The sequence below is a fragment of the Epinephelus moara genome, chromosome 4, assembly GCF_006386435.1.
Source record: "Epinephelus moara isolate mb chromosome 4, YSFRI_EMoa_1.0, whole genome shotgun sequence".
In the NCBI taxonomy this organism is placed as follows: Eukaryota; Metazoa; Chordata; class Actinopteri; order Perciformes; family Serranidae; genus Epinephelus; species Epinephelus moara.
In genome coordinates this window covers 31,364,316-31,388,310 of record NC_065509.1, presented here as the reverse complement: position 1 = coordinate 31,388,310, position 23,995 = coordinate 31,364,316, and the positions used below count along the sequence as shown (strand labels likewise).

General features: G+C 41.3%; 1 protein-coding gene across 2 annotated transcripts in view; it reads right to left on the bottom strand.

The window, feature by feature from the left end:
* The window catches only part of LOC126388712 (ecto-NOX disulfide-thiol exchanger 2-like), a 264,071-nt gene that overhangs the window by 40,169 nt on the left and 199,907 nt on the right, over positions 1–23,995 (bottom strand). For both annotated transcript variants that reach the window (XM_050041965.1, XM_050041966.1), the window contains exons 7-9: positions 18,044–18,256; positions 6,663–6,769; positions 1,531–1,651 (exon numbers count right to left, since the gene is read on the bottom strand). In XM_050041965.1, the coding sequence (XP_049897922.1) occupies positions 1,531–1,651; positions 6,663–6,769; positions 18,044–18,256 (441 nt within the window). The remainder of the gene's footprint in view (positions 1–1,530; positions 1,652–6,662; positions 6,770–18,043; positions 18,257–23,995) is intronic.

Below are 23,995 nucleotides of genomic sequence, written 5' to 3'. Positions count from 1 at the left end.
TCAAGGTTCAATGTTTTTTTTTTGTGGTTTTAAGGGGCTCCTTTGTGACAAATAGTTGAAATGCAATTTTTGTGTAACCAATTTGATTGACCCCACCTTGTTTATAATGACTGTACTTAGGGATTTCATACTGTACATTTCCATGAATTCCTTTCATGGACACAATGAAAAAGTGCAGGAGATCAATACTGTGCTCCAGCAAGGCCGTGACATCATTTCTGCCCACAACAGCCCTTGCTTTTAAATTTACCCAACGTTTAAACTTGAAAAGCAGCTGAGGTTGATTTAATGTTTGGACAATGTATCCAACAGTGGCCAAATGCATTCTGTGTTATAACCATTAATTTTATCATCACTAAACTGACAAGAGGCAGTTTATGAAAAACACAAGCTGTTTCCAAACCAATGAGAATATACTGATTGCAATTTGGTTTTACGTTTATAGTTCTTTCACACATTAAAATCATGCAAACTTGAAGTGCTGGATTTTCGAGTGTGAGTTTAATGGCCTCCACTGTCACACAACTCAATGCACAATCAAATAAATGAAGGAGCTACTGACAATGTGGGATAATGGTGAACAGTGGTGGAGAGCACCTAAGTACAATTAAGTTTGAGGTACTTGTACCATTTTCTGCTGCTTTATACTTCTATTCCACCACAATTCAGAGGGAAATATTCTACTTTTTTACTACACTACATTTATTGGACAGCTTTATTTACTTGCTTAATACCAAGAGCTGCTGGAGCACTGCAGAAGCCGAGGCTGGCGGGCTCTCAGCGAGCCAACTGAAGTGGGTTGCTGGGGATTTGCTGGGCGCTCAATCTGTAAAGTGCTAGCAGGGCTAGGAGTAGCCACAGCTGCAATGAGGAGGGCCATTCGAACCATTACTGAAGCCGCAGAGAGAGCCACTCGGTGGTTTTGGATAAAGAGGGCGAGCCCTTGGATTGCTGCGGCTGGGATGCAATCCTGTACTTGATGTACTTGACCCCCTCTGATGTTGCCTCAATATTAATAATCATAATAATCTAATCATGTAATATAATTATTCTGAAATGGGATATTCTGTGTAATGAGTACTTTAACTTTTGGGTTATTTAAGTATATTTTGATGCTAATACTTTTGTGCTTTTACTTATTTAACATTTTGAATGCAGGACTTTTAACTGTAACAGAGTACTCCCACAATGTGGCATTGCTACTCTTAGTAAAAGTACAAGATCTGAGTACTTCTTCCCTTTCTGGTGTGGTCCCAGCTCAGCTTTTTATTTGTGATGTTATAACATTTAAAAATGAGGAGTAGTGTCCCAAATTAACATTATGCTGGATATCCACCAGGGCAGCGTTCGATATTTGCTAACACAACATGCTGTGTAAAAAGATATTACACTGAAAGTGGTGTTTCTGCAGCAACTTTGAGTATCAAATTGGAAATTTACGTAGAAAACACTGAGGGGCATGTACAGTATGGTAGGATAGTATTTGTCAGTATCCTTTGTGCGCACCTCATTCAGCCCAGATATTTTTACCTGAGTCCTCAGAGTCTTTGCTGTTGGTAGCGGAGGAGTCCTCCATGTCTTCGTCAGACATCTCCATCTCCTCTTCTCCTCTGATGCCCATCAGCTGCTCATTGTGCATACTTCTAATGTTCTGCAAAACACAAAAACAGAAGCAGGTAAATATCTGCATTTTGGATCGACTGCATACTTTCTCTAAAACAATGTCAGACCACATAAAATGTGCAAACCAATGCAAAAACACACACAGAGAGCCATCTGTTCAGTGTCTTCAGGGTTTCAGCTCAAGGTTAACAGAGCCCAGACATGCAAACATGTAGCCTTTAAATATAGACACACATCTGGGCTGTCTGGAGAGAATGACACCACGCAACACCCGTACAAGCAGATGCTGTATTTGTCAGAGGTGGGAGGTGGTGACAGGGTAACATGTCACCCCTGAAACTCACATTTGAGCTCCTGAGGAGTGAAAAATATGAGCACCTGCGGTGTTCATTCGGATGATCATGACAAAATAATTTGGAATAATGTGAAAATAGTATGACCTTCACTTTGGACATGGTTAGCTTGGTACAGCTTGACCTGCAGAGAGATTATATTGTCCTGTCAAGCTCCTACCTTACTATTATTACCTAGTAAGCACACACACGCACAATGAGCACGCATCTGTTCTATTATCACATTGGAGGGCACATGGCCTCTCTCCCCTGGTTAATGCAGTGTGAAAGTATAGAACAGATAAAAGACAGGATTAAAACAGGCTATTGAGCATGTTAAAGAACTAAAGATCAAAGAGCACTGTAATCCCTCATGAATCTGATGTCTTGCTGTTAATGCCAAGAACCCCCTAAAATGCCATCCTTGAATGTTTCAAAGCAGTCGTGGATGAAACATGATTAAAAAAAAACAACCTTTTGTTACGTGCGACTGCTGAAAAAAACTTTACATTCAGACATTTTCTCATCAAACTCAAGGGCAGAATAACAACACAAAAAACACAACATATCTGCAACGGTGGTTACCTCTCTACATCTGTTTCCCTCAACCATCCTCTTTTCAATTTGTCCACTCCACTTCAATTTCCTGTGACATGTCAATGGGGACAAAAAAAAACGGTGTCCCTTAAGTGTCACAACAGGCTTCACCTTTGTGAGAGCAAACATGGACGTGACATTGTGTCTGTGCAGATGATTCCCTCCGCAGCAAAATGTCCTAATATAATACTAAGACTGATTCTCTGTGGTTTTCAATACATCATCTTTGTTGTCATGGTTACAATAATAAGCTTTCAAATAAGACTATAACCGCCATGAGAAGCCAACATTTACTGCTGGTAAGAAAAAAGAAACAAACAGCGATCTGCCACTTTTAAAATCCGACATTTGGCTGTGCCGACCATCTACACTGACCTCCTCCATCTGTGGCCCATCACAACGTTACACTACTTACTCCTTTGCTTCAGATGGAAAAGAGTCATAGTTCCTCCAACCATTAGAGAGCGATGTCATTTGAAATTGAACTTTAACTTTAACGCATGTTGTTTCTGGGGATCTGCTGGCTGGTGCTGTTTTTTATTGGGAGGATGGTCTCACTTATGCTGTCTTCACATTATGAGCAACTCAGCAACAGGCTACAAGTCATGGTAGTTTGATGAATGTCTTGTGGGTGTGGTTTAGGTAGGTGGAAGGAGTCAGGGTCAGCACTGACGTAACACTTCTGGGTTGGTGGTAATGACTCATTTGCCGCCGTTAGCCTGGAGGGAGAGCTGGGGAGGCCTTTGAGCTAAGCGAGCACACCACAAGGGAGACGCCGAAGGCAAGACATTCTGTAGACGAAAGACACTGAGAAACCGTTTGACACGCCACCATGAATAATCCATGTAAATACATATTCGCTCTGAACAACCATGAAGAATGGCGAGCCCAACAGAATGGCACCCGAGGGGTGTCCAGCAGACTCGTCCAGTCCGAGTGAGCTGGTCGTGAGGCGCAAGAGCAGTGGCCCTTGTGGTGAGTCAACCACACAAACCCCCCCCCCCCCCAAGATAGGAGAGGTCACACTCACCTAGGGATGTCCAGGCACATTTCTCAAGTCTAATGTAACACGTAGGGAGAGGTACTAAGTTAGGGGCTTGCTAGCCTTAGTTGATGAGGTTTCATGAGCCAGGTATAGCACAGCAGTGCAACACTGGTGACATGACATTAGAAATTGACTGCTGACACTTGTCGCTGTGGATGGTCGCAACGCACTGCAAATCAAAGTTAACCTGACCTCAACTTCTTTCAGCACTCAAATAATATGGTAAAGCATCGACCAATCATTTGCTTTTGTTTCTAGCTGTTGTACTGTGTTATTTAGCACAGTTAGCTGACTCTATTCCAGCTTTCTGTGCATTGTGGTGCATACAGGGATGCAATAGGGTGGCGATATGTGATTGATTAAAAGCACAAGCACGTAATCACAGGCAACAGAACAGGTAAACTCACAAAGGGAAGCTAACTGTTAGTCTCTCCACACAGCCATGTGGAACAGGCGAACAGAAACCAGGAATGTGGAAGCAGAGCTCTTGGTCAAGGACAGAAGGCTGAGTTGTTTACTGGGAAGCAGGCAAAGCAGATGAGTCAGAGGAAGGCGAGGTTGGCAACAAGGAAGCAGTCCAGGAATAAATGCTGGACAGTCTTGCATAGGATCAATATGGCAACAAGAGCCTGTGAAGCTGGAGTCTATATAGGGGCAGGGAGTAATGTGCCACATTTGAGTGGAGCTGGCTTGATGAGGTGGGTGTGGTAGAGTGGCAGGAGTGGGAGATGTGTGGACAGGTGATAGGCTGGCAGGTAGGTGTGTGGAGAGGCGGGGTTAGTGGAAACTTACTGGGTTAACTGAGAGAATGGCATGTATGGCATATCGGAAGTGCACATCGTCACAGATATGGAGTCTGGGCTTTTCATGGGTGCGCTCACAACTTGTTTTATTAATTGAGACATTCAAAGCTTTTCACCGAAACAACAAAGCAGGCGTGTTTTATTGCTTGATCCGAATTTTAGTCAATTTTCAGCATGTAAGTTGTTAGCTCAGAGGTTGTTGCTTTCCCTTAGTGAAGGAGATTTGGAAATGGTAACACACAGATAGCAGAGGGGAGGGAGAATGCCGACCTAAATCAGCCGCCCAATGGCAGGCTTAGAGTCACAGTCTACATCCGGTGAGTCGGACTAGTATTATAGACAAAAAGTAAAGGGATCATGAATGTGTGTACAAAGTTTCATGGAAATTGATCCAGTAGTTGTTGAGATATTTCAGTCAGGATCAAAATGGTGACATCAAAGATGGACAAAAATGACCCAAATTACTGTTTTGCTAAAGTTGAAGTTATAATGGATACTCTTTTACATTTTTTCTTAATCTTTGGAAAGTGTTAATGATAATCACAACAGTGCCTTACAAAAACTTTAAATGTACTTTATTCAAAAACTCAATTTGCCTCTAAAAGCATAGATGTTTGATATAGAGAATAAAAGCAGTTATCTCAGTAGAGGTACTTTTTGATTAAAAGAAAACAGCATGCTTTAAAGGATGGATATGTTTACGGAGATAGAGCAAGGGAAGTAAAGAGGAGAAATAAACAGTGGCTTATTGGATTTTGATTTGCTTCATTTAGGAAACAAAACCATTAAGTATAAATCGTGTTGTGATGGAGTTATAGCTTTACACTTGCTGCAGTCTGTGTGGCGTACAGATGGTGAGGCAGTTTGTCTTATTACAGATACAGTGATGGAAACAACACCCAGCCTGACTGAGGCACCTAGAATAATTCAGGAGCTGATTTATACTCATGTTGAACACGGGAGGCTTTTCGACAGCAGCGGTGGCAAACACTGGGATCTGAACATACACTCACCCTGCGCGCTAAAACCTCTGATGCAAAGGCTACTGTCATTACACTGGGGAGTTGACAACAGTGTGTAGAGGCACGGTGCTCCGCCTAACAGCAAATCAATATTCGTGGGTTAAAGTGTAAAGTGTGATTAATGTATCAACACTCTAATGTGGACAGCTCCCAGCAGTGGTTCTGAATGCTTGTTAATGTCATAGATCTATTTCTGGAAACGTATTAGCATTTTCATAGTTCTGCAGGGGATGGAGCAGAATGAACGCTATTCTCTTTTGATACTGTACATGAATATTCACAAAGAATAGGGCCTCATTGACATTCAGCAGAGAAAATGTTTCAGCAACATGCTGTGACAAAGCTTGATTTGCAATGACGTGTGTTTTCTGTGCGCGGATGTAACACTTTGTACGCAGTGTTTCTGTGAGTGCACGAAACTGTGTGTGTCTGTGTGTGTTGACTACAGCCCTAACCCAACACTTTCTACACCCAGGCATTAAGAGACTCTCAGCAGATCAAAACTTCACCAATTAGATCTACGCCTAATGCGGCACTCTCTATTAAAAACAACACAGACTCCATTAAACACAAGTCTTCACCATAATTAATGTGGCATTTGTTTGACATCAAATAATAATGAAAAAAAGCAAAGCCCTGTCAGTTTCTGAAAAAATGATGAGATGGATCACCTCAATTTCCGGCCCAAACAAAACATGCAAAAATGCAGTTATTTTCCTGTCGGTCCATAAATGACAGCAGGCAGCGAGTGGTGAGACAGTTTAGAGCAGCAGAAAGGCATCAAAACAACAAGACCAAAACCTCATTCAGAAGCCTGTGACTTTAGAAACCCATTTACACCCCTGATCTGTATTCAGATATTTTATCTGGATATTTACATCTGATCATGGGCCTTTCCATTCACACTGATTATTCATCATATTATCTCGACTCTGCTGCAGTTAGATGTGGTTTAATTTTCACAGTCGTTAACATGCATATTCCCTATTCCCATGCCATATGAGGCCTATTAGAGTCACCATTTAACATGCATGTCTTCGGACTGTGGGAAGAAGCCAGAGTACCTTGAAGAAAACCCTCGCTGACACAGGGAGAACATGCAAACTCCACACAGAAGGGCTTGCCCACTCAAGAGTTCGAACCCGCTTGCTGTGAGGCGAAAATACTAACCACTGCATCACTATGCCATATGTGCTTTTAGACGCAGCAATAAAAAATGAAGGACTATTGAAGTACCAACCTCAGCCTGCGTGCGCCATACATCCAGGTTCTTCCGCTGAGCTTTGGAGAAATGGTCCCATGCCTTTTGTTTGGAAGCAGCGTGGAATACAGACACAATCTGTTCAACTGGAATGAGGAAGAAATGTGTAGATGTAGGGAAGGACAAAAGAAGGAGGAACAAAGAGGGAAAAGGGCAGGAGTGAAACAATGAAGTCAGCTGGGGAAAACAACCATGTCTATAGTATTATATGTTTCAAACCTGTGTCAAATGTTCTTGTCATTGTTAACACATACAAAGACACACAGCATGACACAGAGTCCCACTGGAACTCATTTCAGTGCATTTTAAACTGATTTGAAGCATCATAAAAATTGTCGTAAACTCTTCCAATCCTACACTACATATGTATTTCCTCATCTTGTCTTGATCGGGTCAGGTGTATGTGCTTTTGATGATATTATTTCAGCATGGTTCGCATACCGTAAGAAGTCTTCTTGACAGATGCGTAGGATCAAAAAGTCTTGACTGTGAAGAAACCATGTGCGGGATTCTCTGGTTTCTTTAAAGTTTAATGATATTATATAATTTATAGCAGAGTGAGGTATTAATGCAAGAAGAGGAGAAGCAAACAACATGTTTCACTGTGTTGTGATCCTATGCCCTGTACCATCTACTGACATAAAGATTTCTAATACTCTTTACCTTCTAGCCTGCGCACACCAATAATTAATACTCTGTCCAACAGAATTCTACACAGCACTTATCTTAAAATGGTGCAATTATCGCAGACACAGAAATGGTTGTTTTCTCATGAGGCTGGTTGTAATAGTAGGGCCCATGAGAGATCCCTCGTTTCTTAGGAAAAAATACTGAGAGCAAAAACTGGCTACTTGAAAATGAAACTATTTTATTGGAAGAGAATGTTTCGGATAATAAACCACTGCCTGGTATTTGTTGTTTTAAACGCTAAGTGTTGCATTATCAAACAATTTTCAGGTTAACTTCTAAATATTATGTACTGTAACTTGATGAAGCATCAACGAAAGCATTAGCAGCATCTACTGGCCCCTGAACTGCGGTTTTAAATCCATCTAAATTTGCAGTTCTATGGTGTGAGGAGGGACTAAAATTGGAAATAGGATGTTGTTCTTTGTGTGCAAATTGCATGAAAGCTTACAGAGTTTTTGGCACTAGCAGATGGTAGGTTGACTCAAAAGCAAATGAAAAAACAACAAAACACTTCCATCATGTTTATTGTCTTCCCCGAGGCGTAGAAGAAAACTTTTAGCCAAAGAAGCAACGTCCTCAGTGTGACACAAAGCAAAAGAGTTTATAGGAAATCTGGGTCTAATTTTGGGAGTCATTTGAGATATAGGACATAATGCTCAAAATGTTTACCAGCCAAACGTTAAAATGAAGTCTCTGTCATCTTGTTCTGTAACAATACTCTCAGAGGCAGATGTGCCTTTGAGTGTTTGTGATTGGTTTTGTTTGTCATACAGTAAGGCAACACACAGCTTACATCGATTGTTGTTTGCTCAGATGCACTTTGTTGAATGTGCTTCATTATAATGAAGCTTACAGAGGAGTGACAAGAGAACATGCAGCTCACATTAGACTGACAAAAATAGTGATGACATTTAAGACAAAAATATATATGAATAATGAAAGTCTTTGAAAGTTTATCTCATGTCTGGTGCCTGATTATCTAGTGAGACCTGCAGCAGACAAAAGCAAATCAAAATAAATACCTACATATATACAGTCAGTTCCTTTCTTATTATTTCAGTCACAGCAGTTATTTCACAGATCTAGTGCAATTATGCAAATCATCCTCATATCTGCGATGCAAACAGTGTTTTCAGCCTAAAAGCCTTTTTAAAGAAACCCAACCAACAAAGCAATAAGAGCAGATGGAAAAAAAGATATTTTCTTTTTGTAGATATTCTGCTATTTGGCAGCGAACTGATGTCGAGTCACTCTGTTATCAATCTTTAATCTAGTCACCTGTAGTAAATGACTTTTGGGATTTCGGTCCAGGCCAGCAGGCATTAATTTAGAATCATAAATACTTCAGCATTCATGAGATGCCAAGATAAACTCTGTCTCTCTCTTTTTTTAAACGTTTTTTGCTGACTGGCTGCCTCCCTTCCATCGTAGTATTTTGGAGGCTATATTTAAGTCTGCAAATTTACACTGATGCAAAATGTAAAATGCTGTTTAGGGGCCGGTAGATGCTGCTAATGTTTTCACTTATGGTGTCATCAAGTTACAGCATTGATGGACTACTGAATGGGCCTACCAGGCACAGGCCCAAAGTGTTAGGGCCACCCTAACCTTCACCTGTACAATCTCACCCAAATTATCATGCACCGACCAGGGAGGGACATAAAATTAACACAAAGAGACACAAAAAGACCACACAGAGATGCAAAGGCACTGCAAAGAGACAGAAAACGATCAAAAGAGACACAAAGTGTCCGCAAAGACACACAAAAAGACCACAACAAGATGCAAAGAGACACAAAATGATTAAAAGAGACATAAAATAACAACAAAGAGACACAAAAAGACCGCAAAAAGACATAAAGTGACCGCAAAGAGACACAAAAAGACCACACAGAGATGCAGAGACAGAAAATGATCAAAAGAGAGATGGAAAATGGAAAAGGAGACACAAAAAGGCCACACAAAGATGCACAGGAGCTGCAAAGAGACAGAAAAAGATCAAAAGAGACATAAAAAGACCACATAGAGATGCAAAGGAACTGCAAAGAGACAAAAAAATGACCACAGAGACACAAAACTACAAGAAGTTGCATCACAGCAACAGAGATGCAAAACAACAACATCTTTGTGTCTTGCTCCTCTGTAGGAAAGGTAGTGGGGCCTTTTGTATATCTGGGCCCAGGGGCCCATTGTTTCATAATCCACCCATGAGTTACAGAACATGAAAACATGAAAATGATTTGATAGTCTTCCACTACAGCTGAGGACGGTGAAGTCAGCATGTCATCTAAAACGAATCCCTCCATCACTCAATGCAATAACATTATGAAACTACAAGCTTGCCGTAGAACTCCACTCATCTTACCACCATCACATCATACATCCTGCCTACTATTAATATGTTCAGGGTTAAGACTGCATCAGCTCAGGGCTACATTATGGTGTATTGACATTGTCATTTCCCTCCAAGGTGATCGTGGTTATATTATGAGCGAATATAGAGGCTGTTATAAAAGACACTACAGTAAAACCTTGGAAAATGTGTGTATCTAAGCATGTGTGTGTGTGTGTGTGTGTATTAGGTGTTAGTATTAATATTACATTTATTTTCAGATTACTTTAGTTTCATTGGTCGATAGACCCCACAAGTCAACTTTTCCACCCAATCTGCCTGGGAAAAGGAATGGCAGTCTGAGGACACCTTAAACAACCATCTGGTGTCAGACTGCATTCAACAGGTCCCTGACAACAACCTCCCAGCAAGACAAAATCAACCCTCAGCAGATTCAGGAACAGCCACGGCCCCTGCTTGGCCAGTGATCACAGATAGGGGAGCAGCACAAACCCACTATGTGTTTGTGGAGAGGAGCAAACAATGGGACACATGATTGAAGCTTCACCTCTCAACAGACTAAAAACAGGAGTAGTAACCCTCCATACAGCAGATCAGGAGGCAACTTCTTGGGGAATGGTGGACAAGAGCAACCTACTGCTTTGTCTTTTTGTCAATCACTGGCAGTATGAATGTTCTGTGTGTTTAAATGTGCTTCATAATTAAAAATGTGTATTATTAATCAAACAAGCTAGTGAACACAATATAAATTGAGGTCTGACCGAAATAAAGTCTTATATACTTTAAAGGAGCAGTGTGTAGGATTTAGGTGCATCTAGCTGTGAGGATTGCAGATTGCAACCAGCTAAAACTTTGTGGTGGCCATGCGAACTCCTGGTTAGGATTCCTCCAGTGTTCATTGTTCAGGAGGTTTTTACCAGGAGCTGAATTATCCTCAGAAGTCTCTAACTCTCAGAAACAAACGGACCTGGTGATTACATAGTAAAAACACTGTATAAAGCAGTTTCATGTTATAAATCAGTGTTTCTCCAACGCTATTTCACTAGCCCAGTACCTGATAATGTGTGCTCAAGCTTTCTCTCATAACTTAAGACTTAGACATTCAGAAAGTTTTTAGTGGGAGCCAAATTAGCCACAGAGGCCTCTTTCTCTCCAGAATCAACGCGCCAGGTGATTTAAACTGGTAAAAACACTGAAAAAATCAGTTTAATGTCAAAGATCTATGTTTTTCTATCACTGTTCGGCTCATACCGGAGGAAGCTGCTTACTACGGTGGCTGATGTGAAAGCGCAAATGGCCCCATCTAGAGCCAGTAGCCCCTTTTATACTGCCAGATTTTCCGCAAATGTTGGGCCATTTTGCCGGCCAGCTGCGAGCGTTTATACACACTGAGGCGGAGTGGCGAGTTGATCTGAGGCGCCCAATTTTCCGCCTCGTAGGGTAGTCATATTGGCAGAACCCTTTTAGTTTAAACAGACCGAGGTGGCCTTCCACAACGGGAGGGGCTGTTGATGACTTGTGGGAGGAGCTGTTGATGATGCCACACGTGCGAGCCACTGGCGGTGGATAAACAGGAAACAGCTGATAGCAGGAATTAGCGAGCAGATAGTAGCAAGAGGGAAATGCAAACCTGACAGACACAGTAAAGATGGGCATCTGGGGAGACAAGGAATTGCGCGCCTTCCTTGCCCTCACAAACGAAGAGGCCATTAACCGTCAGATGATGGGGACGGTGAAGAACGGGCCGATTTACGAGAGAATCGCCGCCTGACTAGCCGCAGCTTCCCTCCCACGTCACTGTTTACATCACACGCTGAGCTACACATTTTGTTACTTGCTCATGCCCCCCATTGCCCCGAAAAAGGCGCATTCTGTATAAACAAGAGTAGGTAGGCGGCATTTTGCCGCACTCACCAATTTTGTTTTTATACTGCCAATGCTGAAAAAAGACTGATTGGGCTTTCCTGCAAATTTGCACAATTCCTATTTAAAAAGGCCTCGTGTTTGGTGTATCTGTTCTGGGTTACTGTACAAAAATGGTGGTGCAACATGGCGGACACTGTGGACTACACAAACTTTAATTCACTTGGAATAACCTTCAAAAGGATTTGAAACTAGGTGAACTGGTCCCTCTTCCTGGCTTTAAAACTGCCATAAGTACAAGGATGAACGAGTCTGTTGGGTCTTGTCATTGTGCGTAGGTGTTCTAATATTTCTACATGCTACTGTATATCTTCTATGTTTTCTATTGTGTGGTTGTTTGGCCGTAAGGTTTTGTGTGCTGCTGTCTAGGCCAGGTCTCCCTTGTAAAAGAGATCATTGACCTCAACAGGACCTGGTTAACTATGGGTTAAATAAAGTAAATAAATTTAAAATGGATTTTTTTTTTAAGATATTTTTTATAAAGAAGGGCAGATCAATCAATTGGTAAGTTAGATTTTTATCTTTGTTGTTGTGTACACTGCCTAGAAGAAGCCTGGATGTGAAGAGACACACAGGGAGGGAAAATGGTTCATTTTATGACTCAGAATAGACAAAACTACTTCAGTATGACTCTTGGCTAGTTTTAAGAGGACAGAAAACATGTCGGCTGGAGGAGACATCAATTAAAATGATTTCCTTTGAGAACTTTAAGTGTCCAAAACATTGGCAGAAAAAACAAAAATCCAACTGCAACAAAATGAACAAATTGCAGATTACCCAACTGTTTATACAGAAGTAGTGCCCAACCCCACTGGTGAGTTCTGCCTTGGCTGCAGCCAGAAAGGGGGCATACAGGTCAAATCCAAAGCAGAACAACCTGTCTTCCATGGCAGAGGGATGGGTGTAAAGCTCAGACAACAGAGGAAGAGGATGCTTTAACCGGGCTTTTTCCTCCTCCTCTTCTCCTGGAGCACTGAGTGGTGAAACAATCCCTCTGGTGAGAGAGAAGCACCCAGGAGACCTCCCCTATGTTTTTGATGGAAGGCAGTCGAGCCTAGCAAGACATGTCAGAAACTAGCTGTGGTTAGGGCCACGACACAGACTGTGGTAGTAGCAATACTCCTGGTCAGGTTTTTCATTTTCCCTGCTAACAGGGACACAGCCATAAGGTCTCGTATTCCCTGACCAGTTAGCAGAAACAGGTGGGGAATAGGAAATCAGCACTTTGTCAAATGGGGGAGTGCCTTCAAGGCAGTGGCAAGTTCTGGACAGCCTAATGGTGGTGCCAATACACAGGACTCCTTTGATGAATAATGCTTGCTTGTTCTGTTTTGGGGCAGGAAATATTGTCAGCTAACCAAATTATGGTGGAAATCCAACTTAGACAGAAAATAGAGTCTGCACTCTAGACTAAAGCCCCGTTTTCACTGAGCAGTGCGGTATGGTTTAGTTTGGTATGCATTTTTTCCGTTTCCACTGTGAAAAGATGTGTATGGTACCAGTGGAAACATTGTGTAGTGTTACCCCTCTGTTAGGGTACCTAGCACCGGATCTGGTACTAAAGGTGGAGCTGTGAGGTGCAGACTTCCATCTGTGTCATCGGTAATGAGGAAATACAGTAAGTGCTGGTCGGAGCAGTGAGTGACAACAACCCCGCCCACATTTTAGAGTACTGTTTGCAGTGGAAACACTAGGGTCTAGGTACCATGTCTGAAGGGTTACTTTTGGTTCCAATAGTACCATACCGAAAGTGTTTGGTGGAATGTCTTTCCGATGAAGAGCATGAAATTGGAAATGCCACCTCTGTGGTAATTCCGTTCTTTATGGGAGCTTCGTCTAGTGTGTGGACTCTGTTTTTTTGTCTTTGCATGATCTCTTGTCCCACCTATGTCACATTTTGCTAGCAGATGAAAAATGACATTGGATCACATGTTTTGTTGCTACAGCATTCAGTAAACAGACTACTTAAAACAATCAAAACAGGCTCAACAATGTCAAGAGCTTTTCACTAAAGGTAATTCTCTTCAAGGTGACAGCATTGAGAATGTCTATAATATCATATCCTTCAATAGCCACCTCTGACAAAAGCAGAGCCCGGTAAATACGGATGTGTCTTTTCTTCACAGGTGTGGGGTATAAAACCGCCTCATGGGAGACCAATCTCGGCGCTGGCATTTGTATGGGTGGGAACTACGGCGAGCGAAAGACAAACTCATGAATAGAAATAAGTGTTTGTATGGATTATTGTGTTGGATGTGGATGGCCTTTAATGAGGGAGGAACACAGAAAGGAAGAGAGTGAAGGTGACTGACAGAGAGAAATAGAGACATGCAATGAGACAGAAGCAAAGAAAGAGAAAGTTCTGGGAGGTTGTTACCAACTTCAATCTGCCCTTTTGAAACCAGCACAATGTATGCAGTACAAGCCAGCTAATAAATATGCATCAAGGATCTCAGAGGACAGATCCTCTCTGTTGTTGTTTTCTGCTGTTCAGCTCGCCATTCATAGTTTATTGTGCCTTTTGTCATGTAACACATGTTGAAGATATTGTAATGCATCAGACAAAATGGAAAAAGGGAACATAGTGTTGAGTGTTCAGAAGGGCTGCGTAAAATAAAAAAATCTGAATGAATGCAAGCGATAAAGGGTAGAAGACCGAACCATATATCCCCAAAGATCTGTCCATACAATATACGTAACACAGTAATTTATCATAAACTGTATCTTATTGAATAAAAATGAATGCTTTATACCTATATTCTACAACAGTTAGTTCCATCCAATTTGATATTATGAGGTGCTGTTTTCTGCTGTAGAGTGAGTGACTAACCGACAGCTACTTGACAGAGACAGCAAACTAGATGGCCAAACACAAGCATGATGCTTAATGTATCAAACTGTGTGGACCTTGAACCAATGACTAAGGAGAAATCTGGACCCTGTGGCTGGACCAGATGGGAACCACTACCTTAGATGACTGTATGCTCTAGGACCTCTCGTCATTGTGGTGATTCACAAATGTTGGAAAACCTGTTCTATTGACTGGTTTATACCATCATTGCGTACGATTCTGAATTTGATACGGTCATGTGTAAAGTATATTTCTGAAATAGGCCTTTCTCCAAATTTAGCATTTTCCAATGAAGACATGTAGGACATGCAAATATTATCGGCTTTTAATACCATTATGTGGACATGTATACAGTGCATTCAGAATATGCATCTCACACTGCCTCTTGCCTGTTTACCAGGGCTCTGTGTGTTGTCATGAATGGATTGTACACAAACCAACTCGCCAAATGTTTGCAAGGCTGGGGCAGAGATGCAGGCCTAAAAGAAAAGTGCACATTTCTGGTCTGATAGAGAAACACACCTACTGTTAAACATTATGAAAGACTTGGATATCAACAGGTTTTTGGATATGCCCAAATATTGCAACACCAACCTTTACAAGAAGGTGGTTGACGGAATGACAGAGGGAGACTGTGTTTGGTCGAACAAGTCCGCCACCGGTAGGTAGTTTTGAAAAAAGCCTATTTTGATGCAAAGAGGCAAACAGACAAGCGGCTCCAGCTGTTCTTCATTTATATTTTGACATGATAAAGGACATGTTATGGCACCTTGATCTGAGAATGCACAGCTGCATGTAAACGGGAATATTAGTGGAATATTCGTTTTCATAGTCATGTACAAGGCTAAGAAGAAATATTGTACTTTTCAGAATAAGAGGAAACACCAGATTATCTTATCCCTGTAAACTGAATGACTGGTGACTCCTCACTTCTCTTAAGAGGCCCATAGGGGCAGCAGGCTTTCCAGAAATCTGCTCAGCTCAAAACAACAAGCCTTGCCGTCTGTTGCAGGCCAAATTTTGGCCTTCGTCATGACTCACAAACTGACATCCATAGAAAAGTTTGGCCTAATTTTGAACCTGAGCATCTGCAGAATAATTCCATACCCCATATGTTATAATCCAATAAAGTTCGGCACAATACGCTGCAATACAAGATGAATTACCTCCTCGTTTTGTTATCCTTGTCGCCATCTTGACTAAGGGGAGGTGGATCATTTTGTCGGCTCAATGTTGTAGACCGGGAGATTGTGTTACTTTGGTCATTTTTCTTTGATATTTCCACTTCTATAATAAGTAAGTAGTGTATGTATCTGAATATTTTCTTTTTTTTGTCTGTTTTAATTGTGTTTATTGTTATTTCCGACTCTGTTGTGCTGTATCCTGCAGACAAAGTTAATACCATCAAAAGTCCAGCCATGAACAACATGAATCAAAGATTTCTGGCTGTGTCTCAGTCATTAAAAATACATCCATCCCCATAATTATATTGTATCTATATTTCACATACAGTGCCTATTAGCGGAAAAACTCCATCTGCTCTGTGCAACACGCGGCGGCTCCATCAAAAAAAGATGAGGCATGTATTTTATCAGATTCTGGGATGCTTCTGAAATGCGCTCCGGCGAGCCTGCTGAAATTACAAGAATTATCTGGAGTGGCCGCGATCAGCTCGAGCAGCCGTCTGGCGTAGATCTTAACTCTACTGAGTGCACGTCTCTAGTTTCTTCTTATGTCTATGTGTTTTGGTCATAAACAGCCAGTACACCTTTGCTTTGGCTGGAGACAGCAGCAGCAGACATAGCAGTAATGAAAGTATGGCTTAAGTCATTACAGCCCACTCTTGTGTGCTTAATTTTACATCTGCCATCAGGAAGACATCATCTGCCTCAAGTTTATTTTTGTCTTAGTCAGTCTTTACTAGCACAATTTAACCTGAAACACTGTATGTGTCCTGCAAAAATACTGTTTTTATACATAATTTATACATGTTTTTATGCTGTATTTATCATTAATGCAAAGTACTGCTCGCTTTCTGTGTGTGTGTGTGTGTGTGTGTGTGTGTGTGTGTGTGTGTGTGTGTGTGTGTGAGAGACTGAGTGAAGGAGAGTATGTTGGTAAGTGTATGTGTGAAAATGTGTGGGTTAGAGCGTATTTATGTCATGGTATTTCTCTCTGGGTATTTGAGCATTTGATATGCCGTGTACAGAGCGGTGACCTGTGATAAAACGGCAGACTGCAGAGTGTCATGGGAATTACTGCAGTGCAGCGTGGTCGATTGCACCTGTTACCCAAGTATAGCAATAACCGAATGGTAAATTCTTCTGGATGGTGCGCTATTCTCCGGGGGGCTGTGACATACGAGAAATTGTTTACCGAGTTCATGTATGTGTGATTGAGAGGGACGCACTCAAAGAGCCTGCACGCTCCTTAACCTGTGAGCTCCCGGGTAATATCCTGTTTCTGTGACTGGTGGCCAATTTTCCATGTGAAGACACAATTTGTCCTTCATCATGAGGCAAATAGGAACAAAACATCTCTGAATACAGAGCACAAACAGTAAATGGTGTTCATAGCCACCAAGTGTTGTTCACTGGAGATGCAGTAAAGTCTAACATTAATGAAAACCTGGAACAGTTGTTGGTGAATATGTCCCCCCTGACTATAATGTAATTCTGTGGTATCTGACAGGAGATTGTACAGACATTTGGTGTGATAACTGTTAAGTGTACTAGAGTTACAGTTTGTCACACATGGTGGTCAAAGCTTTTATGACACTTGTCCTGAGTTTCCCCTTTTACACAAGCATGAACTGTGAAGTGAGACATAAAAGCTTCATTAGTTAAAATCAAAGATCCTTTTATTTGGTCCCCAAATGGCTCGGCCTGCTCAAATAAAATTTCAAAGGCTTGCTCATGAATGTAAAGTGTGTCACCAGTAATTTCAGTGTGATCTTTTTTATTTTGATCTGTTTTGTTAGTGTGGTGGTGCTACAGTGTGGCAATAATTGCATCTTTTGTCGAGGCAAACAAACGAGGGTCTTTTTGTGATCCGATGACCTTCAAATAGTGGAAAAGTATTTGCTTTTTAAAATTTTAATCACAGCATGATTATTGGAACTGCCTGTAGTCATAGGTCAGTCAGATGACTGGTCTCTTGCTGATCATTAAATACAGCTGTGAAGCTGTTAACCAACCAAATTTAAAAAGTTGTGATGCTATGCTTTGTAAACTAAAAGATGATGCTTTTTGCAAAGACACTTTCACTGATGTGACTTGTGTGTTGTTAGTAAATGTTGCTGCTGGTGATGCGACATGAATCGCTTGCTGGTAAATGTGCGTGGGAGGGGCAGAAGGAAATGTGATTATGGGTCGCATTGCCCTTTGCATGTAAACTGCATTTAAAAAAATGTTTTTAAAAAAGGCAAACTAATACATGCTCTATGGTAGGTGAGTTGTACCGTAAACTCACATGAAGCTACTGACCCAGTGACATCTTAAACTACATATACATGCACTGTGTGACTGTGCTGAGAGGACTCACACTGAGCGAGTATGGTAACCATCGCCGTCTTGAACTTGTCTTTGGCCTCTTCCACCTCCTTCTCGTGCTGACTCTTCTCGCTCAGCAGCCGCCGGATGTGGCTGTTGGACGACTGGATCATGGAGTAGAAGTTGTTGGCGTTCCTGCGGTTGACTTCACCTCTTTCCAGCCAGGTCAACAGCACATGTACCGCCTCGGGAAACTTGTTGTCATCTAAGGAAGAAGGGAGGAGATGAAGTCTGGGTCAATATGAGTGTGGTGAGATAAAGAGAAAATTTGCCTCAGTATATTTACTATCAGCAGCATACACTGCTCTCTGCATGTACGGGTTAGATGGTGTGACTTGTCCACCTATACCTTAAACAGTTGCTATGGAATATTAATATTTGGGAGCTGGTCTCATTGGACTCATTTTAGATGATTCTAAATGACTTGGACGAGGGCACATCTGTCTGTAGATGTTTTTTATGTTTGAAGAATTTTTTTTGATGTCTTGTAAGTCTGTAATTTATTCATTGTTTCCTTTTTAAATTGTTATACGTTTGTTATATGTCTGCAACTGTGTTACTTGTGATGCTGCCTGTCTTGTCAGGACACTCTTGGAAAGAGCTTTCTAATCTCAGTAAGTCTTTTACTTCTGGTAAAAAAATAAGGTTATATAAAAATAGATAAATAAAAAGTCTGGGCAGAAGTCAAGGAGAAAGGAGACTACATAAGAAAGTCAAGGCAAGTCAGGTTTATTTAAAGAGCACATTTTAAAACTAGAATTATGGCCTCATGGTTGTCTAACTCTACGAACCAGTCAACCTGCACTTACAGTATTCATCCATATTCATAAAAATATGGGTGCTTCACACACATCTTACCCCCCTGCAGCACAGGAAATCTATATGATCAGCACACCCAAAATTAGTGTCACCATTTCTGTATCTGACCAAATGTCTCACTTCCTGTTCCTGAGATATGACGTTGAGTGATCGCCTAATAGCCCCTAGAAAAATGTTGTTAATAGAACATTATGATGTCACAGTGAAGTTGACCTTTAACCTTTTGAATATTAAAATGTCATCGCTTCATCATTTTGTTCTATATACATTTTAGGGCCGACAACTGAAAATGCCTGAACACCTTTGTGTTCGTCTTTCGTCTTTCAGCAAAGAACGTTACATTTAAGGTTCTGAGGGGTGAACGGGGAGAACTTTTCTGACGTGTGTTCAGCTATAAACCAACATCCAATTTATCAGATTTCTTTGAGTGCAGTGACCCATTTATTTTCACGTGCTCACCTTCACACAGTTAAAAGAATGTCTGTCCGTAATTCATCTCAGGTAGGTTTCTACTCAACAGTTTCAGAGTCAGTCACAGGTTAGTGTCCATTCAACAGTTAAGTGTCCAAGCTTCTATTCATCAATTCCAGTTTCTTCATGCAGCCACACTTCACATGGTCAAAAACTGCTTACCCCGGCCGTGACACACCTGCTGCTCATCACCTGCACCTTACCTACATTACCTCTGTTTTCCTGCTCTAGTGCATGTAGTATCTGAAGTTCTACATGGTACGTGACGTCCTGGGTCTGATGATCAGTTAGGGGCCCAGTTAGGGGCCCAGGGTCAAGAAGGTATTTATGGCCCAGGTCAAGAGGGTATTTATGGCCCACGTCAAGGATTGGTGAAGTCCATCTAGGGTGTCTCTCTGTCATCTGTTTCATTTTGTCTCACTTTTTACAAGAACAACCAACCTATATAATCAGTGTAGTTGGAGCTGTTATTTAGAGCAGTTCATATTGGCTTCGAACCCTCTCTCAGGTAATCCTAGGTGCTTGATTTGATGCTGGACTTCTTGTAATAAACCTTTCTATACAAGCAAGACGGTGTCGGCGGAGTCTCCTTCATCACCTTCACATCATCGCTATTTCATAAACAACATGCACCACCCCGTGTACAAACAACAAAACTGCATCTATTTACATGTAGTCACTATTAGTTAAACATGAACCAAAACAAATACAAAGAATGTTATTGTGGCTCCAACACCATTGTTTTTTATCTGAGTGCCTGGAATGGAGCGCAGTGATTGGTCACCAGATCTGAGGGGTCAGGAGGTGGAATAGGGGGACGAGTGGTTAAGAGATGTAACCTGGTGCTAGTCCATGCAGTATTTTAAGGACAAGTAAAAGAATTCCTACATTAATCTGTACTTCACTGGTAACCAGTCAAGAGAGACCAGTAAAGGGAGATATGTTCTCTCTTCCTGGTAGCAGTGAGAAGTGTTGCCGCATGCTGAACAAGCTGCAGGTCAGATAGGGCTGACCGACTGATTCCTACATAGAGGGAATTTCAATAATTGAGGGTAGGGGGAATAAAACGTGGACTTAAAGGGATAGTGCACCCAAAAATGAGCCATTATCTACCCACCCATATGCCGAGGGAGGCTCAGGTGAAGTTTTAGAGTCCTCACAACACTTGCGGAGATCCCAGGGGAGAGTGGGTAGCAGCACAACTCCACCTAATGCAGGCTGACGGCGCCCCAGATTAAAACGTCCACAAAAAAAAAACACATAATTGATCTAAAACTTCACCTGAGCCTCCCTCGGCATATGGGTGAGTAGATAATGGCTGAATTTTCATTTTTGGGTGCACTATCCCTTTAAGTTTTCCCAATCTTTTTTAAAATATTTTTTGGGGTATAGTATATTCTAGTCTTTATTCAGTGGAACAGCTATAGTGTGAACAGGGGAGAGATGACATGCAGCAAAGGGCCATGAGTTAGAGCCTGTGGCCACTGCGGCAAAGACACAGCCTTTGAACAAGGGGCACCTGCGCTACCAGATGAGCTAGTGGGCGCCCCAGGTCTTCAAATCTCTCACTGGCAGGAACAAATTTAATTTTGCAAGTAACCTAAGATGGCAGAAGCTAGTGCTGACAACTGAGTTTTTGTTTATTAAATTTTACACCAGAATCAAAGATTACACCAAGATTTTTTTGGCGTGGGACTTTACATTAAATGACAGAGGGCCAAGTAAGGTTACTCTCAGACACTTGCACAAGATAGGAGGAACGTAGAAAGTTAAATAAAAGGGGGAGGAGGAAAGGAGAAAAAGAAATGTGGCCAAAATCGATAACACAGCAGTACAATAACAGAGCAGCCTCTGCCAACTAAAGTTTTGCCTGGCCAAAAAGGTGACAGAAGGAAAGAGTTTGGGTCATCAGGAGCAAAGAAAAGCTGCCTCTGCAGATTTACTCTGGAACCATTTGATGATCAGCAACATGCAGGAGGCAACAAGTTCAACATCAGCTAAAATAAGGAAAATATTTCACAACGTACGCACAAGAAAAGTGTTTCACGAAGGAGGACAAGTGGTAAAAATCATCTCAATGGCTGAAGTTCAATGTAATTAATGTGTGTACATTACTTTAATGTTTGTCGTAGCTGTCGTAGCAACATCTATTGGAGTTGTTTGCTGGTTTGTCTCCAGGTCGTACACACAAGTGTCTCCGGAGAAAGAATGAGGACATGAAGATGATGAGATGAAAATAACTTCAAGAACTTATTGCCATGAAAGGAAGCGAATGGATTACATAAATGATCGAGGAGACAAATTATCATATCTATACGCTGAGCATAAAAGAGCAGGAGGTTAAATAAGAAGAACAGTGTCAGGGTAAAATCAATCAACTCCTGTCTTTCCTATAAATATCTCCGGTAAACAACCCTCGCCAAGTGTCTACAGAAAAGGTGAGTATGGTTTTATATAGCTACTGTTTACAAAGCTCAGGTTGTTTAGCAGTACTCCTGCTTTGTCTGGTGAATAATCAGATGATGTCAGGAGACTTTATTGATTGCTATTGTTATTATTCCACCGTGGTTGTCCTGTCCTCTACGGCCTCGCTGGGCTGCTTACGAGTCGGAGGAGCACAGGAGGGAACACGCTCCCACACGTAGACGTCAGTGCGCAAAACACATGCATCATGCACACACACACATAAACATTACTTAGCATCTTTACAGATCGAGCAGCTGGGGAGGTTTATATTTATTTAAGCTGCGTTCTGCAGATGCTCTCAATTTCTCTCTGTCTCTCTCAAAGGCACACACACACACACACACACACACACACACAGGCACACAGTGGGGTCCATCACACTGCTTGCATGAATGATGATCTATCACAGCAACAGATATTGAATCAAGGTGTTATCTCATGAATCCCTGAGGTGTTCCTGTTTGTTTATAGGCAGACACGGGTCTCATAATACATGGCTCCCTGCAGCGGCATTATTAATAGACAATCTGGAGGAATATTAGTGGTATTCGATCACTGACAATGGCCAGAGGCCAGATGGATTCAGATTCTCATTTAATGGGTCTTCAGCTGAGGCATTACCCAAGCATAAATACACAAATTGAAATACAAGAATTTATTACTTGGTTTATCAGAAATAAATACCCCATTAGAAAACTTCTGGCCTCTTTGTTTGGCTGTGTTTTTCTATCCATCCATAAGTCAAAGCTATTCTGACAAAGAACAGATGGGATAGTAACTTTGAATTTGCAGAAAACTATCCCGACCATAACAATTCTACCAGACAAAGAGATACTATACTGCAGAGTGTGTCATTGAGTAAACAACCAAAAGAATCCCTGTGAACAGCTGCAAGAAAAAAAAAAATCTAAATCTGTAAAACATCCCAGTAAATGGTGTTGCAAAAATATTATTTTCCTGGGAACTCATCCACTAACTTTTCTCAATTAATTTTGTTCTGCCATGCTTTCATTTCTTTATTCAAACTGACTCCAAAATATGTGTGAATTGAGCAATCAAATCAAAGTCGGTGTAATCACTAGAAAATGAAAAACATTGACCTTTCCTCCACAGTTCTGACAGTGGTGGTTGTTAAGTAGCCAGTTAGAAGACATGAATAAAAATTGAAGGCATCTACCTTCCACTCCAGATCTAGTGGATCTCTTCAGCTATTTCAGAGTGAGCGCCTTCCTAGTTTTAATGTTACAGTAAAGAGAGAAAGGACAAGAATGTCACTGGGGATCAACAAGGAATCTCTTGCCATGGAGGTTTGATTACATTAAGAATTTAAATGGCTCAACAAGATTTTCTCACATCCCAGAGGCCCCTTCAGCCCACCCTCTTCTTATATGTGCTCTGAACACTGATGGGAACTATACTCAACCACACAGAGCATTTAAATATTTCAAATTATAGCACAACTCCTCACAGTCAAGGAATATGATTAACAAGTATGGAGTCACTTTAAATTCTCGGTAGGAAGCAGAAGTATACGACACTCAAATGAGAAAAAGTCTGCAGACACTGAGGAACACTTAATGAAATGTCAAGTATGTTTAGATTACAGTCGCTGCTGGCTCTAAATAAATTTAGATTCAATTTAAACATATTTTCGTCCCTGCATGGTTGTCCACATTTGAATGCTCTGAGTCAGGTTACATTTTGAACGTGTTATTTTAATTTTAGCTGAAAGGTTTAGGTGATTATTTGGTAAGTGAATCAACAGAAAGTTAATCAGCAACAATTTTGATAATCCCTTGATCGTTTAAGTCATCAAGCAACAAGATAAACACTGTTTCTACACAGGAGGCGCAGTAAAAGCGGCATGTTCTGTCTACATAGGGTGTGTTCATCAGGCACAGTATTGAGTGCAGGTTATTTATGTTTTAGCAGCGGTCTGAGCCCAACACACAATGCTGTATCGACACACAGAAAAGAGACGGGTTGTGTTTAGAATCAGAATCAGAAACTGCTGGAATGTTAATGCTAAATGCTAATATTTGCATGCTAATGTGCTAATGTCAAGCACATGTGATGTTTGACATGTTAAAGCTGGGGTAGGCAGTTTTATTGTGGCGTCATTGGGCACAAATCACATAATAAATGTTGAGCATGTTGTAATTGAAGTGGACTGAAAGAAAAATGGACT